General features: G+C 38.5%; 1 protein-coding gene across 1 annotated transcript in view; it reads left to right on the forward strand.

The window, feature by feature from the left end:
• The first annotated feature begins 1570 nt into the window (after positions 1 to 1570).
• The window catches only part of LOC140460724 (protein FAM162B-like), a 41242-nt gene continuing 26224 nt past the window's right edge, over positions 1571 to 16588 (forward strand). Inside the window, exons 1-2 of the mRNA XM_072555354.1 lie at positions 1571 to 1793; positions 7829 to 7937. Coding sequence (XP_072411455.1) covers positions 1628 to 1793; positions 7829 to 7937 — 275 coding nt within the window. The 5' untranslated portion in view covers positions 1571 to 1627. The remainder of the gene's footprint in view (positions 1794 to 7828; positions 7938 to 16588) is intronic.

The raw sequence follows: 16588 nt of genomic DNA on the forward strand, positions 1-16588 counted from the left end.
AGCTTTTGGAGCCCTGCTCCTTTATCATAAGGAGCAACGATCCGAAAGCTAGTGCTTCCAAATAAATCTGTTGGACTATAACCTGGTGTTGTATGATTATTAACTTTATCCACCCCATCTTTAAATAAAGAAGGTAAATAGCTCACGTCCCATTACCTGGGGTAATAACAAATAGAACATTCTTACCTGGGCTTAGTCACAACAATGTTATCAGGCTCTTGAGTGTTCTTGGAGCTGCAGCCATTCAAGTGGAGAGTATTCCATTCCACCCCTGAGTTATGCCTTGCAGATGGTTAACAAGAAATCAAGTTAACTAACACAGAAACATAGAAAATAGGAGCAGGAGTAGGCCATTCAGTCCTTTGAGCCTGCTCCACCATTCATTACAATCATGGCTGATCCAATTCAACAGTTTGTTGCACTCCCCTCCCCCATTCCATATCCTTTGATCCTTTCATCCCCAAGTGCGACATCCAACTCTTTGAAATCATATAATGTTGTGGGTTTAACTTTCTGTTGCAGTAAACTTCACAGGCTCACCACTCTCTGGATGAAGACATTTCTCCTGATCACAATCCTGAATGGTTGACCATACCTACCTGGTTCTGGGCTTCCTATCATTACGAACATCCTTCCTCTATCTACCCTGTTTAGTTCTGTTAGAATTTTAAACATTTCTATGAGATTTCTAGGTTTTTACCTTCTCCTCATATATCAATCCTGTCTTCCCAGGAATCAGGCTGCGACAGACTTGCCTCTGACCTGGTCTTCAAGCCACAGTGTTTATATGGTTGTCTACTTCAAGTTCTGGTAAATTGGAACAGTCGGGATGTTTATAATGAAGTAATCTAGTGATGCTGATAGTATTGGACAGCAAGAGGACATGGTTTGAGATGGTCATCACCTGGCATTTGCATGGTTCGAATGTTATTTGCCACCTATTACTTCAAGCTTAGATATTGTAGAGATCTTTCTGCACATGCACACTGGCTGCTTCGGTATCTGAGGAATCACAAATGGTGCTGAATATTTTACAGTCATCAGCAAATATTCCCACTTTTGGCAAGTAGTTCTGGTGCAGAAGTCTTTAATACTGCTGCTGGAATATTGTCAATGCCCCATAAGCTTTGCTGCATCCAATATCTTGATATCATATGGACTGGATCAAATTGAATTAAGACTTGTATTTGTGATGTTCGATGCTCAGGAGCAGCCCATATGGATTATCTCCTGGGCTCTTTTGGCTGAAGATGGATGCGTCTGCATTGTCTAAAATATATTTCCCATATTACATATAAACGCAGTCAAATTGTCACTTTAAGAATGTCATCTACAAGTCATGGAGACAACTTTAATAATCCTGAACAACATACCCCATTTCAAAACGTTTTTATCATCGAACATCTTTTGGCTGGATCTAAATCTGACCAGAGCTGATGAGGAACAGGGATTGCTGATTATCCTTGTTTTCCCAGTGAATGTGCAGCCAGTAACATTGTACAGACACGTGTTCGGGACAGTTCGCATGGGAGTTGAGAGTGGGTGGGAAAGGGGAGATGTGCAGCTTTTGTTTAAATAGATGGCTGGAGTAGATGAGTAGATAAAGCGGAGACCGGCTCGAGTGAAGATGATCCGCCGTGTGCTCGCTCAGAGGAAATTCAGCTCGGCTCCAGGTCAGGTGTACGCCACAAAAGCGACAGATAGGCGGGCGCTGCTAACGAAAAGTACAGCGAATGCGGGGGGATCTTTTGCTCACGATTTGCCAATTGTTTCCGTGAGAGGAATTCGAGCAGGTAAATTCATTAAACTTCAAACGTCCCACAAGCTTTAAATGGAAGCGCCCGCTTGATGCATGACTTAGCGTCAAAAAGATAGCACTCTTTCCAAATGTATTCTCTGAAGGTTCCTACTTTAAACATTTGCCATGTTCTCCATCTGTTGTTACCTTTGCATTCTGTCGTGTGGCTGTTCACAGTTGAGAGCCTTTCCTCCTGTTTTGCCCTGAGTTAATGTTGTGCTGAAATTTCTGTGTAGCACAACTTACAATGGACACTGCAATAAGTATTCGGGTTCTATTCCATTATAAAGGTATTTTATGAATTCCTTGTCTGGCGATAGGCGAAGTTCAGCCCTCGGGAAGCGTGTACCCGAACTGTAATGCCGGACTTAATCTTTTCATGTATCTGAATCGATGTGTGGTGCTTAACGTCCTTAATACCTGATGCTGTCACATAAAACACTGTACTTACAGCGCGGGAACTTATGAGGCTGGTTAGTGGAAATGTCTTGCAAGTTGACCGCCACTTGGCACTGAGAGCAGTGCAGTACAGGTTTCATTTCTAGCTCACCATCACCTCTCGAGACTCCATCAGTTTTGCTTAATTATAATGCTCTGGCATCTAATACTGAAAGAGGAGAAAATTCTTCCAGCAAAATATTGAGAAGTTGAAAATCATTGTTTTTGTCCCAATCCACGTGCATTTCACTTAACCACAACTCAATATGGTGCCAGGCGCATGTCTGAGACAAAAGCAGATTGATGGCAACATTGGTATCATATTTGATGTCCAGATGAGCTCCTGTGTATTCACGCCTTCACTACAGCCACCTTTTTCTAGCTCTATAAAATTGCCCCATTGTATACTGGCCTCAGCTCATCTGCTAAAACCATGCTCTCCTTTCACCTATTGCCTTATTTATGCAATGCCATGTTTTCAAATTTCTCACCCTTGTTTCCAGATTTCTCCATGGCCTCACCCCTTTTTCTCTCCTGCAGCCACACAGCCTTCCAAGATACCTGCATTCTTAAAACTTAGCTCTCTTCAAAATCCCGGTTCCACCTTTTTTGATAGTACAGTAAATTTACTCGGCCCTCAGTTCTGAAAGTTTCTTTCTATACCTTCCTATCCTCACACTCCTTAAATCCTAGTTCTTTGAGCAGGTTTTAGTATCTAACCTAATATCTCTCTGTGTTTGAGCAGCATTATTTGTTTTATGGTATTCCTGTTAAGCATCTTGAAACGTTTTCATACGTTAAATGCATTATATAATTGTAAGTCATTCCAGTTGTATTAAGTTGTAATATGACTACGTCTTGTAGTTAGTACATTTTAAACTAGCAAACTATCTGAGTGCTTCACAGGAGCATAACAAGACAAGAACTGTCTCTAAGATGAACAAGGGGACATCAGCACAGGTGACTTGAAGCTAAAACGTGATGAACTTAGGAAAGAGTATGGCTTTAAAGAGTGCCACATGGGAGGAAAGAGATAAAGGGAGGATTTGAGATGGAATCCTCGAATTTAAGGTCTAGATAATGGAAGGCACACCTGCCAAGAGTGAGGTGGTAGGGAGGGTGAAGAAAGCTGTGGATGCACAAGATGAAGAAGGTTATAAGACTAAAGGATAAGAATTTTTAATTCAAGGCAATTTCAACCAATTGAGGTCAGCAAGCAGAAAAGTCAGAAGCTTGGTTAATGTCAGTTAGAATGCAAGTGTTGTGAACACTCTGCTTTAGTCTAAAACAACTGGAACAGAGGAGGTTGGTGGTGAGAGAATGAATTTTGTGATGTTCGCTCATTTGCTTACAATGTTCCCAATATTTAAATACAGAACCTTTCCTCTCATCTAATTTTAGATGCCAAGGAAAGCTACTTCATAACATATGGGAAGTGGGCAGTTTGAAAGAGCTGACACAAATGTCCAAAGTATGTATTAGGCTACTCAGAAGGGAAAAAAACAGTAATACTTGGAAATGAATGTACTGTCATTCTGGAGTGCTGTTCTAAAGTATATATGTTGGGCCAATATGTATCATTCACAAGTTTCACTGTGTTTTCCTTCTGGGTAATGAACCATACTCATGACAAATAATGCTTTCAAACCTTCCATTATAAAAATATCTTCACCAGTAGTCTGGGTTAAACTGTTACCTAGTACAGATAGAGTCCTAGAGATGTACAGCACGGAAACAGACCCTTTGGTCCAACTTGTCCATGCCGACCAGATATCCCAAACCTAATCTAGTCCCATTTGCCAGCACCCAGCCATATCCCTCCAAACCCTTCCTATTCATATACCCATTCAGATGCCTTTTAAATGTTGCAATTGTACTAGCCTCCACCACTTCCTCGTTCCATACATGTATCACTCTCTGTGTGAAAAAGTTGCCCTATAGGTCTCTTTTATATCTTTCCCCTCTCACCTTAAACCAATGCCCTCTCGTTCTGGGCTTCCCCCAACCCAGGGAAAAGACTTTGTCTATTTATCCTATCCATGCCCTCATGATTTTATAAACTTCTATAAGGTCACCCCTCAGCTTCTGACACTCCAGGGAAAACAGCCCCAACCTATTAAATGTCTCCCTATAGCTCAAAACCTCCAACCCTGGCAACATCCTTGTAAATCTTTTTGAACCCTTTCAAGTTTCACAACAACCTTCCGATAGGAAGGAGTCCATAATTGCACATAATATTCCAAAATTGGCCTAACCAATGTTCTGTACAGCCACAACATAACCTCCCAACTCCTGTACTCAATACTCTGACCAATAAAGGAAAGCACACCTAACGCCTTCTTCACTATCCTATCTACCTGCGACTCCACTTTCAAGGAGCTATGAACCTGCACTCCAAGATCTCTGTTCAGCAACACTCCAGAGGACCTTACCATTAAATGTATAAGTCTTGCTAAGATTTGCTTTTCCAAAATGCAGTACTTTGCATTTATCTAAGTTGAACTCCATCTGCCACTTCTCAGCACAATGGCCCATCTGATCAAGATCCTGTTGTAATCTGAGGTAACCTTCCTCGCTGTCCACTACATCTCTAATTTTAGTGTCATCTGCAAACTTGCTAACTATACCTTCTATGCTCACATCCAAATTATTTATATAAACAATGAAAAGTGGTGGACCCAGCACCAATCCTTGTGGCACTCCACTGGTCACAGGCCTCCAGTCCAAAAACAACCCTGTACCTTTGAGCCAGTTCTGTATCCAAATGGCTAGTTCTCCCTGTATTCCATGAGATCTAACCTTGCTAACCAGTCTGCCATGAGGAACTTTGTCGAACGCCTTACTGAAGTCCATATAGATCATATCTACTGCTCTGCCCTCATCAATCCTCTTTGTCACTTCTTCAAAAAACGCAAGAGATATCCAAAATTAAATGGGGATCTTTGATGACCAAATGTAATGATATCAATCTGATTTTCTCCAAGATTTGGTCATTGTTAGTTTGAAGTTATGTCCCTTATATAAGATAAGATTAGATTAGATTATTTACAGCATGGAAACAGGCCCTTCGGCCCAACAAGTCCACACCGACCCACCAAAGCGCACCCACCCACACCCATTCCTCTACATTTACCCTGCAGCTAACACTATGGGCAATTTAGCATAGCCAATTCACCTAACCTGCACATTTTTGGACTGTGGGAGGAAACCGGAGCACCCGGAGGAAACCCACGCAGACACGGGGAGAATGTGCAAACTCCACACAGTCAGTCGCCTGAGGCGGGAATTGAACCCGGGTCTCTGGCGCTGTGAGGCAGCAGTGCTAACCACTGTGCCACCATGACACCCTTTTATAAGTTATAAAAGGCTGAGGATTTTACCTAGGTGTATTTTTTAATGGGTAATTCTATGCTGGTAAACTATGTACAAGAATTATGAGCATATTCCAGGTCACTTTGAACCATACATTTCGAAGAGTTCTCAGCCAGCAGGAACATCTATTATAAATTCGAGGCCAATAGTCTATTAATTTTAAACATGTTTGAAAAATTATGCCCATTGACCCATTAAATTTAAATCTTTAACTCCAACTTTAAGTGAATTGAAGAAAAGGACACCTTTTATGTTGTACTCGATAGCATGGTTAAATATATCATTCCCAAGAAGCTTCTTTAGATCCTTTCCTTTAGACTTATTATTACATAGGATTAGAAATGTACTATAAAAGGAATCAAGTGCTCTCTCTCCTAAAGTGAAGTCCAAGCTTTTTCTTTTGTCTTTGCAGACTACATAAGTACAGACTGAGGATTCTTAGACATCACATAAACAGTTCATTGATCCCATTTTCAGGCAGTCATCAGATGTATACTACAGATTAGGCGTAATTGATTGTATTAGCCTGTGATTTTCTTTAATAAGTCCCCTTCTGGGAGAATGAAAGTCTTGAATTTATCTAGTAAATCTAAGCTGTTATTAATGAGAATAACCTTCAGGTTGCTGACCATGCCACACCATAGACTGATTTATCCATTAGAGAATTACCATCTGTAAAACATCCTTTTCATACCTCCACTTCAACAAATCCCAAGGAGGACAAACCAATAAATAAGAATTATAAACATAGCCCACAAGACTTATCCCAACATTTTAAAAGTAGTCAAATCATTTTAAAGTAGTCAAATAACCAAGAGTTTCCTTCTCTATCACAACTTTATCTGTTGACATATCTGTTCTTTCAATTCCCAGTTTGAGTTGAATAGTCTCCTCTTTGATTATTTACATAAATAAGCTTATACTTCTCAGCTCCAAACAGCAACTTCAGGATTCTGACCAAATACTTCTAGTCTGGAATGTCAAATTAAAACCTTTACACTGAGGTAAACTATTTTTTAACTGCTCTGAACTATCTCCTTTGTTCAAAAAAAATCTGTACTTTTGCATCTAACTCCAACCAGGGTTTTTTCAAACTAAAATTAAATACTCCAAGCAAAAAAAAACCTCAATTCTTATTCTTCTAAACCAAAAACAAACTAATGCTTTTTGATGTGCATTCTGTCCAATTATAAAATACTCACAATGTAAATAGATTCCTCTCATCACTCCAGGTTGTGCTTTTTCTTATTCTGGTTTTTTAAAAATCACAGGTGCAGAAATACTGAGAGGTTCTTCATTAAACCCATGGACATAAACAAAACCCACATGCCACCAGTTCAAAATGCTAAAATAAATGATACTAAAATATGTATAAATCACATTCAGCTTACATCACATTCTGCTGGGTTTTCTCGACTCTAGAAGATGTGGGTTCAAGTCCTGACTGCCCTTGGAGATGTGTTATAACATATGAAAATAGGTTAATTAAAGCATAATTTCCACACTCAAGCTGCATTATGGTAAAGTGAATGGTAAAGGCAGAAAACATACAGGTGATTAAGTAGTCATGAGGGTGCTATTTCTTGGCTTCGGGATGGGGTACATTGACTGTGTGACTTGGTTAAGTTACAGGGAAAAACAAATTGAAGTCAGTTAAGTGTTAACATTCAATAAGCAACAGAAATCACAAAACTTATGACAATGCTAGGGATGTCCTCCTCATTCTTGACTTTCTGTCAAACTTGTCTAAGGGCAGACCATCAAAATATTACATTTTCTTGTGATAACCACCCCCTCCCCACATTGTCTGTAAAGCTTGACCCATTCCAAATGCCTCCCTTAAGTCCTGGATTCCTCCCAATACCCAAACTTACTAAAGCCCATTCACCCTCAATACTTTCATCTGACATGGCTGAATTCCTATGCTGCAGCAACCACCGAGCTGCTGTCCTGGGGAGTGGAATCCACAATCATCTTATATGTTATCATTGTGGGGCAGTCTTTGTTAATGATTGATTTTTCTGCCATGGGGAGTGAGCAAACTACCCCTCTGTAACATGCACCCTATCCCTCATGAATCTAAATCAATTTCACAGTGCCATACAAGTAAGGAGAATTTATTATACATAAATTTATACAATTATTCTGTGAACTACAGGTATATGAATCATCTCTGTTCACTCAGTATACATTGAATTTTCTTTTGTGGTTTTCTTGAAGTTCACGACACCCAAAAAGTTCCAGGATACAGGCCCACAAAGTTTGACAGAAAGATTCTTCTCTGGTCTGGTCGCTTCAAGAATGAGGAGGACATCCCTGGCATTGTGTCGTAAGTTTTGCCATTTCTGTTGCTTATTGTATGTGAACACAACTTTTTCAATTCTTTTTATTTCCCCTGTAACTTAACTAAAATATGCAAAAAAATCATTAAAATGTTCTCTTTCTGAATTGTTTAGACATAATAATGATTTTTGCTTGGTTGTCTGCATTAAAAGAACTGTGGAGGCACTACCAAGTATTTTAATTTGCAATGGACAATTGTATGTCAATGCTTATCACTACTTGTTACTTTTAGGACGTACTCCAAATAGTTCATTGATGTGTTGTTGCATATATAAAGAGAAATAGCTCCTGCTGCACCCATCTTCCATTCTTATTTGTTCAACTACTCTTAAGTAATTTGCAATCAGTGAAATCAGAAATTGGCCAATACAATGACAATTCTGGTGTTATCCAAATGTAACACAATAAGGTACATGAATTCTGAATATTTCAAGATTTCTGGTGGGTTTATTTAGAGCTAAACACATACAGTTCAAAATAATCTCTATGTATAGCCTTCGTCTAAGGTGTTACAATGCAGAGTGACTTTGGCCTCTGCTCAATGTGATGCCAATGTGAAGCAGCTGCCTCATCCACATCTTAGGCATCGTAACAAGATATCACTCTGTAAACAATAATACACCTTCCCTTTTTTCCAAAAGTAAAAACACATAAACTCTGAGTATTAGCAAAACTACTTCTAAAGAAATAGGGATTGTAAAATGTAGGAGTGCGAACGTCTGAGCCCATATGTAAACATGGTTTTTGAAAACACTCCCAGATCTTGTCATTGTCTAACCTTGTGGAGATGCAAGTTTAGCCTTGGCTATTTGTTGTCAGTGTACTCCACCACGTTGTTGTTTTCTAATTATGTTTGCTGTACACTTGTACACTCTTTTTAGCTGGGCTTCTGTTCCTTCTCAGCATTATATTGTTGACTGTTCAGACTTCATGAAAACTGTGATCCTAACATACTTTGGATACCTCTGCATGTAACCATGTTCCCATGTGCATTGTGTGACTTTCACCATTTTCCCTATGTGACAAGGTCCCTATGTTGCTGTTGCTGGTGGCTTTTGCATGACTTGGACGTCCACAGTAACCTCCCAGTGTGGCCATATAAATGACCAATAAATCATATCACATGCCAGCTATCTCATCCACTCTGTATCCATATTCTTTTGGTGAAGTATCACAGTATGTCCTGGAGGAGTGCTTTGAGCACAAGTGTTTGTTTCCTTTATGCCTCTGGAGGTAATGAGCTCATCTCTGTAAGGCCAAAAGCATTTGAGAGTGTCAGGTCATCCCTCTATGATGATGTTTGACAAGAGTCTTCAGTTGTGGCAGCGTTGCCTCTAGGTTTCTTACCGGCTGTGCGGATGTCCAAGACCTGTGGATGGTAGCGATTTCTGGAACTGTTGAAAGCAGCCATGCAGCTGAGAGGGAATGTTAGTCGTGGGTCATTAGTTGTTTTCAGTTGAAGTCATTTGCATTTTGCTGACCACAATGCAATAACTCAATTTGAGCTCATACTGTCCACTTGTAGATCCAATGGAATATCTGCATATTTGTTCGTGTTTGGCAATCTATTCTGTGAATCTGATATGTAAATGCGGGGAAGCATATGATGGGTAGTGCCATTACATTGCATGTCATCCATCTCAAACTTATGCTTTTCTTGTCGTGGGTTGTTGTCTTAAATTAGAAATTAATATAAGTGAAGACGAAGTTTCTTCAAATGTATACCTCAGTTATGAAGTTGATGAGCTTCCCAGCTGTACTAGCTGTTTGCTGAAAGGATGAATCCTGTGAACTCTTTTATTGTCCTAAAGATAAACAGGAACAAGGGAATTTATTTACCCCATTATTTTGGACACTCTTGAAAACAACACCTGACGTCTCTCCATTGCACTTGAAATTGTGAGTGATAAGCAGGAGATCTAAATTGTTTTATTCCCTAACTATTCATCATTTCTCAGAATGTGTGTGGTAGAAAATTTGAACCTTGATCTGATTAACTTCTTTGGTAATCCATATTTTCAGTAAAAAAAAATCAAACTAACTTTTCTATATTTTTACAATAATTTCTATTAAAGACACAGGTTCAGGAAATCTTATGAAAATATTCATAATAGTTAAAAGATACCAATCCATGTTCCCAGTTTAAGTTAGCGATCCAACACAACTATTAAAGTCCTCCGAAATGATTCTTTGAAAAATCATATCAGAGTTAAAGGCATAGGTTCTAGTTGGTGGTTGGAATTCTCCAATACTTCATATGTATTGCACATCTGGCAAAATTTAATGTCATCTTTATTTAATCAGGGCTAGTAAAAATGTTTGAAATTTATCTGTGTTTTCCTAATATCTAAGTTACCTGACATTAGAATCCCGTCATCCACTCTTAACATTTATTTATGCGACAAAATTTCATTTTGCAACATCAATGGAGCTACCACCTAATCATTATGCATTTGCTGGTGTTGAGCTGGTCTCCATTTCTTCATTATTAATTTTTCTTTCCAAAATAATATTTATGTATTTGTTCTGATTCAGTTACTGAGTAGACTGTTTGACATAACTCTGTCAATTCAGGATTTGTCTTGTTGTATTTCTACTAAATAAGATGGGCCAAACATGTCAAACATTCTCTTTACCTTCTTAAGTTTTAAAAATTTTTATCTCATAGCTAAATTTCCAAATTGTCTTCCTATTTCATAGAATTACCAATGAAACAGAAGACTCAAAGGGCATGAAATCTAGTCACCTCAGTCAGGAAACAGTCCAGGATAATCCTCCATTAGCATTTCAGTTTCTTTTACCTCTACAGGTTTGTTCCACCACTCTCCATAATGTTAAGATTTTTGAACTAGCCCCAAGTTATTCTCCAAGTGCAACTACAACTTTTCCATTAACCAAGTTAATCTTAACGTTAACTCCAAATAATGATACTAAATTGTAACCTCCACATATACTTTCAACTAATATTTTCATTGTTCCAGGAGTGTCTGAAATCTATTTTTTAAACCCTTTGTGGAAGTGACTGACATCTTTATGCTATTATTTTAAGATGAAAACTTTTAACAAGTTGTATTTATTTATACATAAAATCACAGAATTTTCTTCACAGTCTAAACTCCAGAGCTGAAGTGAGAGTGACCGACTTTGACATCAAAGCAGCATTTGACCAAGTGTGGTATCCTGGAGCTCTGGCAAAACTAGACCCAGTAGAAATTAGGAGTCTATCTGCTGGTTGGAGTCATATCTAACACAAATGAAGATAGCTTTGGTTGCTCAAGGCCAGTCATCTTAGTTCCAGGACATTTTGTGCAGGAGTTTCTCATAGCAATGTCCTAAGCCAAACTACCTTCAGCTGCTTCATCAATGACCTTCCTTCTAACAGAAGTTAGGCTGCTCACTGATAACTGTTCAATGTTGAGCACCATCTCATTTGGTATGCTTTCCTTTGTTAGTCAGAGCATTGGGTAGAGGAGTTTGGAGGTCATGTTGTTGAATAGGAAATTGGTTTGGCTACTTTAGAATATTGTGTTCAATTCTGGTCTCCCTCCTATAGGAAGGATATTGTGAAACTTGAAAGGATTCAGAAAAGATTTACAAGGATGTTTGAGGGTTTGAGCTATAAGGAGAGGCTGAATAGGCTGGGCTGTTTTGCCTGGAGTGTCAGGCTCAAGGGTCACCTATAGAGGTTTATAAAATCATCAAGGGTGTGGATAGAGTAAATAGACAAAGTATGTTCTCTGTGATGGGGGAGTCCAGAACTAGACGGCATAGGTTTAGGGTGAGAGGGGAAAGATGTAAAAGAGACCTAAGGGGCAGGGAGTGCAACATTCAAGTTGAGGCAGACAATTTTCAAGTAATACTCAAAGAACAAAGAAAATTACAACACAGGAACAGGCCCTCTGGCCACCCAAGCCTGCGTCAATCCAGATCCTCTATCTAAACCTGTTGCCTATTTTCTAAGGATCTGTATCCCTCTGCTCCCTGCTGTTTCATGTATCTGTCAAGATACATCTTAAATGACACTATTGTGCCTGCCTCTAACACCTCCGCATTCCAGGCACCCACCGCCCTCTTCATAAAGAACCTTCCATGCATATCTCCCTTAAATTTTTTCCCACTCACCTTGAACTCGTGACCCCTAGTAATTCATGCCACACATGTACCAGGTAATGGCCATCTTCAACGAGATACAACCTAACCACCGCCCTTTGACATTCAATGGCATTACCTTGATAGAATTCCCACGATCAACATTCTAGAGATTACTATCAATTAGAAACTGAACCGGACTGCCTACATAAATATTGTAGCTACAACAGCCAGTCAGAGGTAGGAATGCTGCAGTGAGTAATTCACCTCCTGGCTTCCCAAAGCCTGTCCATCTCTTCTGCAAGGAGTTTGATGGAATACAGCTCACATGGTTGTATAAGTGCAGCTCCATTCAGAAGCTTCACACCATCCAGAACAAAACAGCCAGCTTTATTGGCAACACATCCACAAAACTTCCCTCCCACCACCATCAATACACATTAATAGCAGTGTGTACCACCTACAAGACGTATTGTCGAAATTCACCAAAGTTGCTTAAACAGCACCTTCCAAACCTACAACCTCTACCATCTAGAAGGACAAGAGCCACAGATACATGTGAGCACCATCACCTGCAAGTTCCTTTCTAAGCCACTTGCTATCATGACTTTAAAATATATGGTCAATTATAAAACTCCCTCCCTTACAGCACAATGATTGTACCTACATCGAAAGAACTGCATCAATTCAGGAGATAGAAGCTCAACACCACCTTCTCAAGGGCAATTATAGATAGGAAATAAATATTGTCCCAACCAGTAATGCTCTTCTCTTTACTAACATGCTTTTTTTCACTTTCTTTTACAATTTTAGGTGTTTGTTAGGTATTTCAAATTAATCCAGAGATTTCATTGCTACGGCACATGCTTCAGGCTGTCAGCAAAAACAACCAATGAAAAGAAAAAGTACAAATTATGTTTGACATTAACTTTGCTATTTCTTGCAAATTATCCTGATTAGTGCAAAATGAAAAGCTTTGACAAATTATGCCTTTTTCGAGCCACACAAGTGAAAGATTTATTTGGGGTTTATTATGGTTTAAATGTTACCTCAACATCAACAAGTATTTCCTATAAAATGTTTTGATAGCCTGTGATTTGCACTCTTGCTTTGTTGGTTACAGTTTTTATTTATGTACTGGATGTTGCTGAAGCATCATGCTGAGTTTTCTTTCCTTTATGGATACTTTCCAATGGAGATGAGTTGACACTGCCAACATCAATTTTCCCAAGAAGCCTTAATTAATAAATATCTCTTTCCACGCTTCAAACTCAATTCTGACTTAGGCCTGCGGGAACACAGCAGGGCAGTAGGATTAATTTTTGGATTGCTTTGGCAAAGAATCAATACAGTCACAATGAACCACATGTTGTTTGTTTGTGGTTGCAGACCTCCGCGATCTCAAAGCTTTCATATTTCATCTTGTCTCTCCCAGAAATGCTTCAAATAATTGCAAATGCTTTAAGTTGTAATTTGTAGGCAAAATATGTTGCATATAGCAAGGTAACACAAAGGACAATGAGATGATTTTAACAAACACATCATTATTTTCTTTGTTGGTATTGGGTGAGGAAGGAATGTTGGCCACATGTGTTGTAGGTGCAATGAACATAAGGGAGTTCATCAATATTTGTTTTTCTTTTTTTGTATCTGTATTTAGTATATCAACTGCATCCTTATATGAATCTACTTTAAAGTTTCTATATCCTAAGTTTGGTGGGTAACACAGTTCTGCAAATAGACCTCTAACTGATGTCTTAAAAAAGCTTCATATCAGCTTATAATTATTTATTTTCTTTTGTATTCTATACCTCTAATAAATTTTAAAATCCCTATGTATGAATGTTCACAAAGCTATTATATTATTAATAGTAGCTTTTAAAAGAATTTATTCATATAAAAACAAGACTGAAATGTGGATTAGGACTCAAGTGAATGACTGAACCTGTGTCCATTCAATATAAAAATTGGTTTGAATATTTTAGCATTCAATCGCATTTAATCTAGTTAAAGGACTTTATTTCAATATAAGATCACCAAGGATAATTGCCAGGATAGTCTGGTGAGATTTACTTCCCAGATGATAATTAACAAAAAAGGAGAGAAAAATCCAATTTTCAAAGTCAGTTCTAACAAAGACATTCAGAAGGTAAGTCTGGTCATGAGCTGTAATTACAAATAGCAGGCTGGAGCTGACCTAAAAGGAAATAAAGGATATTTAATCAGCTATCCTGGATAAAATAGCGTGTTTCCATGCTGTATTTTTTTAAAATACTCTCATAGAGTGTGGGCAACTCTGGCTAGGCCAACAGTTATTGTCATCCCTAATTGCCCAAAGGCAGTTAAGAGTCAATCACATTGCTGTGGATTTGGAGTCACATGTAGGCCAGACCAAGTAAGGATAGCAGATTTCCTTCCTGGAAGGACATTAGTGAACTAGATGCATTTTTTCCCCAACAATTGATAATGGTCATCATTAGTCTGTGAATTCCAGATTGTTTATTGAATTCAAATTCTATCATCTATCACAGTGGGATTTGAACCCAGGCCCTCAGGACATTAACGAGATTAATATTCTCGTGATAATAGGCTCGTGCTTAGCTTGCAGGAACATTGTAGAGAGTCTGGAATTGCTATATCTGCTCTTCCACATACATTCATTTTATCCATACAAAGATTTTGAAATGTGCAAATTCAGACCCATATCATTGGACATTTTGTTACAATGTTACCCTGGATTGTGCTTTCATTTAAGAAGGTAATGTGAATCCCAACATTTTTTAGTCCCTTAAAAAAAATTGCATTAGAAAGAAACACAATGTTCATTTAAGCAAATGAGATCTCAAGAATATTATGTTCTGGATGTGTTATCTCATGTCATAACTGATTCACTTAGAACAGTACATAATGTAAGCATTGACAGCAACTGAACTAATTAAATTAAAATAAGATACTTACAATTTAACCTCCTTCAAACAAATCCTTAATTCCAAAGTAACTGCCTGATTTTCTAGGATTTGGCTTTATATTTATTGATTGGAAATGCTTTAATCCTTTAACATAAATATTTAATAGGAACTGCTACTTTGCTACCAAATGGGAAATTACAATTCATTTCAGCCAAATGATGTGATTGTCAGTTAATATACCTTTGCTTAATATCAGACAAACATATGAAACAGGAGCAGAAATCGGTCATTTAGCCCCTTGAGCCAGTTCTGCCATTCTATAGAATCATAACTGATCTGTTTGCATTTTGAACAACATATGCCCACTAACCCCCAATAACTTTTCATTGAGTAACAAGAATTTATCTATCTCTGCCTCAAAATATTAATTGATTCCACCTCGGTCAATAAGGATGAATTGTTAATGGTTAATTGGATTTGGCAATAACCAGTTGAAGGAAAATACATGAAAACCCAACCTGTTTTGACAGGCCTAGACTTGACTTGGGAACAGGTGGTTTGGCAGCAATTCCTAGATTTATTTGTGATCACCAAGCACTGCGGAATGCTTGGGAATGTACTCAGAATGGCCATGCAGTATTTTTTCTCGACTGGCAACTTAATGTTCCAGGATACAAATGCTACAGGAAGAATAGAAAGGGAGGCAAGAGAGGAGGGGGAGTGGGATTTTTGATAAGGGATAGCATTACAGCTGCGCTGAGGGAGGATATTCCTGGAAATACATCCAGGGAAGTTATTTGGGTTGAACTGAGAAATAAGAAAGGGATGATCACCTTATTGGGATTGTATTATAGACCCCCCCCCCAATAGTCAGAGGGAAATTGAGAAACAAACTTGTAAGGAGATCTCAGTTATCTGTAAAAATAATAGGTCATTTATGGTAGGGGATTTTAACTTTCCAAACATCAACTGGGACTGCCATAGTGTTAAAGGGTTAGATGGAGAGGAATTTCTTAAGTGTGTACAAGACAATTTTCTGATTCAGTATGTGGATGTACCTACTAGAGAAGGTGCAAAACTAGACCTACTCTTGGGAAATAAGGCAAGGCAGGTGACTGAGGTGTCAGTGGGGGAGCACTTTGGGGCCAGCGACCATAATTCTATTCGTTTTAAAATAGTGATAGGAAAGGATAGACCAGATTTAAAAGTTGAAGTTCTGAATTGGAGAAAGGCCAATTTTGATGGTATTAGGCAAGAATGTTCGAAAGCTGATTGGAGGCAGATGTTCACAGGTAAAAGGACAGCTGGAAAATGGGAAGCCTTCAGAAATGAGCTAACAAGAATCCAGAGAAAGTATATTCCTGTCAGGGTAAAAGGGAAGGCTGGTAGGTATAGGGAATGCTGGATGACTAAACAAAATGAGGGTTTGGTTAAGAAAAAGAAGGAAGCATATTTCAGGTACAGACAGGAAAGATCGAGTGAATCCTTAGAAGAGTATAAAGCAAGTAAGAGTATACTTAAGAGAGAAATCAGGAGGGCAAAACGGGACATGAGATAGCTTTGGCAAATAGAATTAAAGAGAATCCAAAGGGGTTTTACAAATATATTAAGGACAAAAGGGTAAAGAGGGAGAGAATAG

This window comes from Chiloscyllium punctatum, chromosome 3 (assembly GCF_047496795.1).
Source record: "Chiloscyllium punctatum isolate Juve2018m chromosome 3, sChiPun1.3, whole genome shotgun sequence".
In the NCBI taxonomy this organism is placed as follows: Eukaryota; Metazoa; Chordata; class Chondrichthyes; order Orectolobiformes; family Hemiscylliidae; genus Chiloscyllium; species Chiloscyllium punctatum.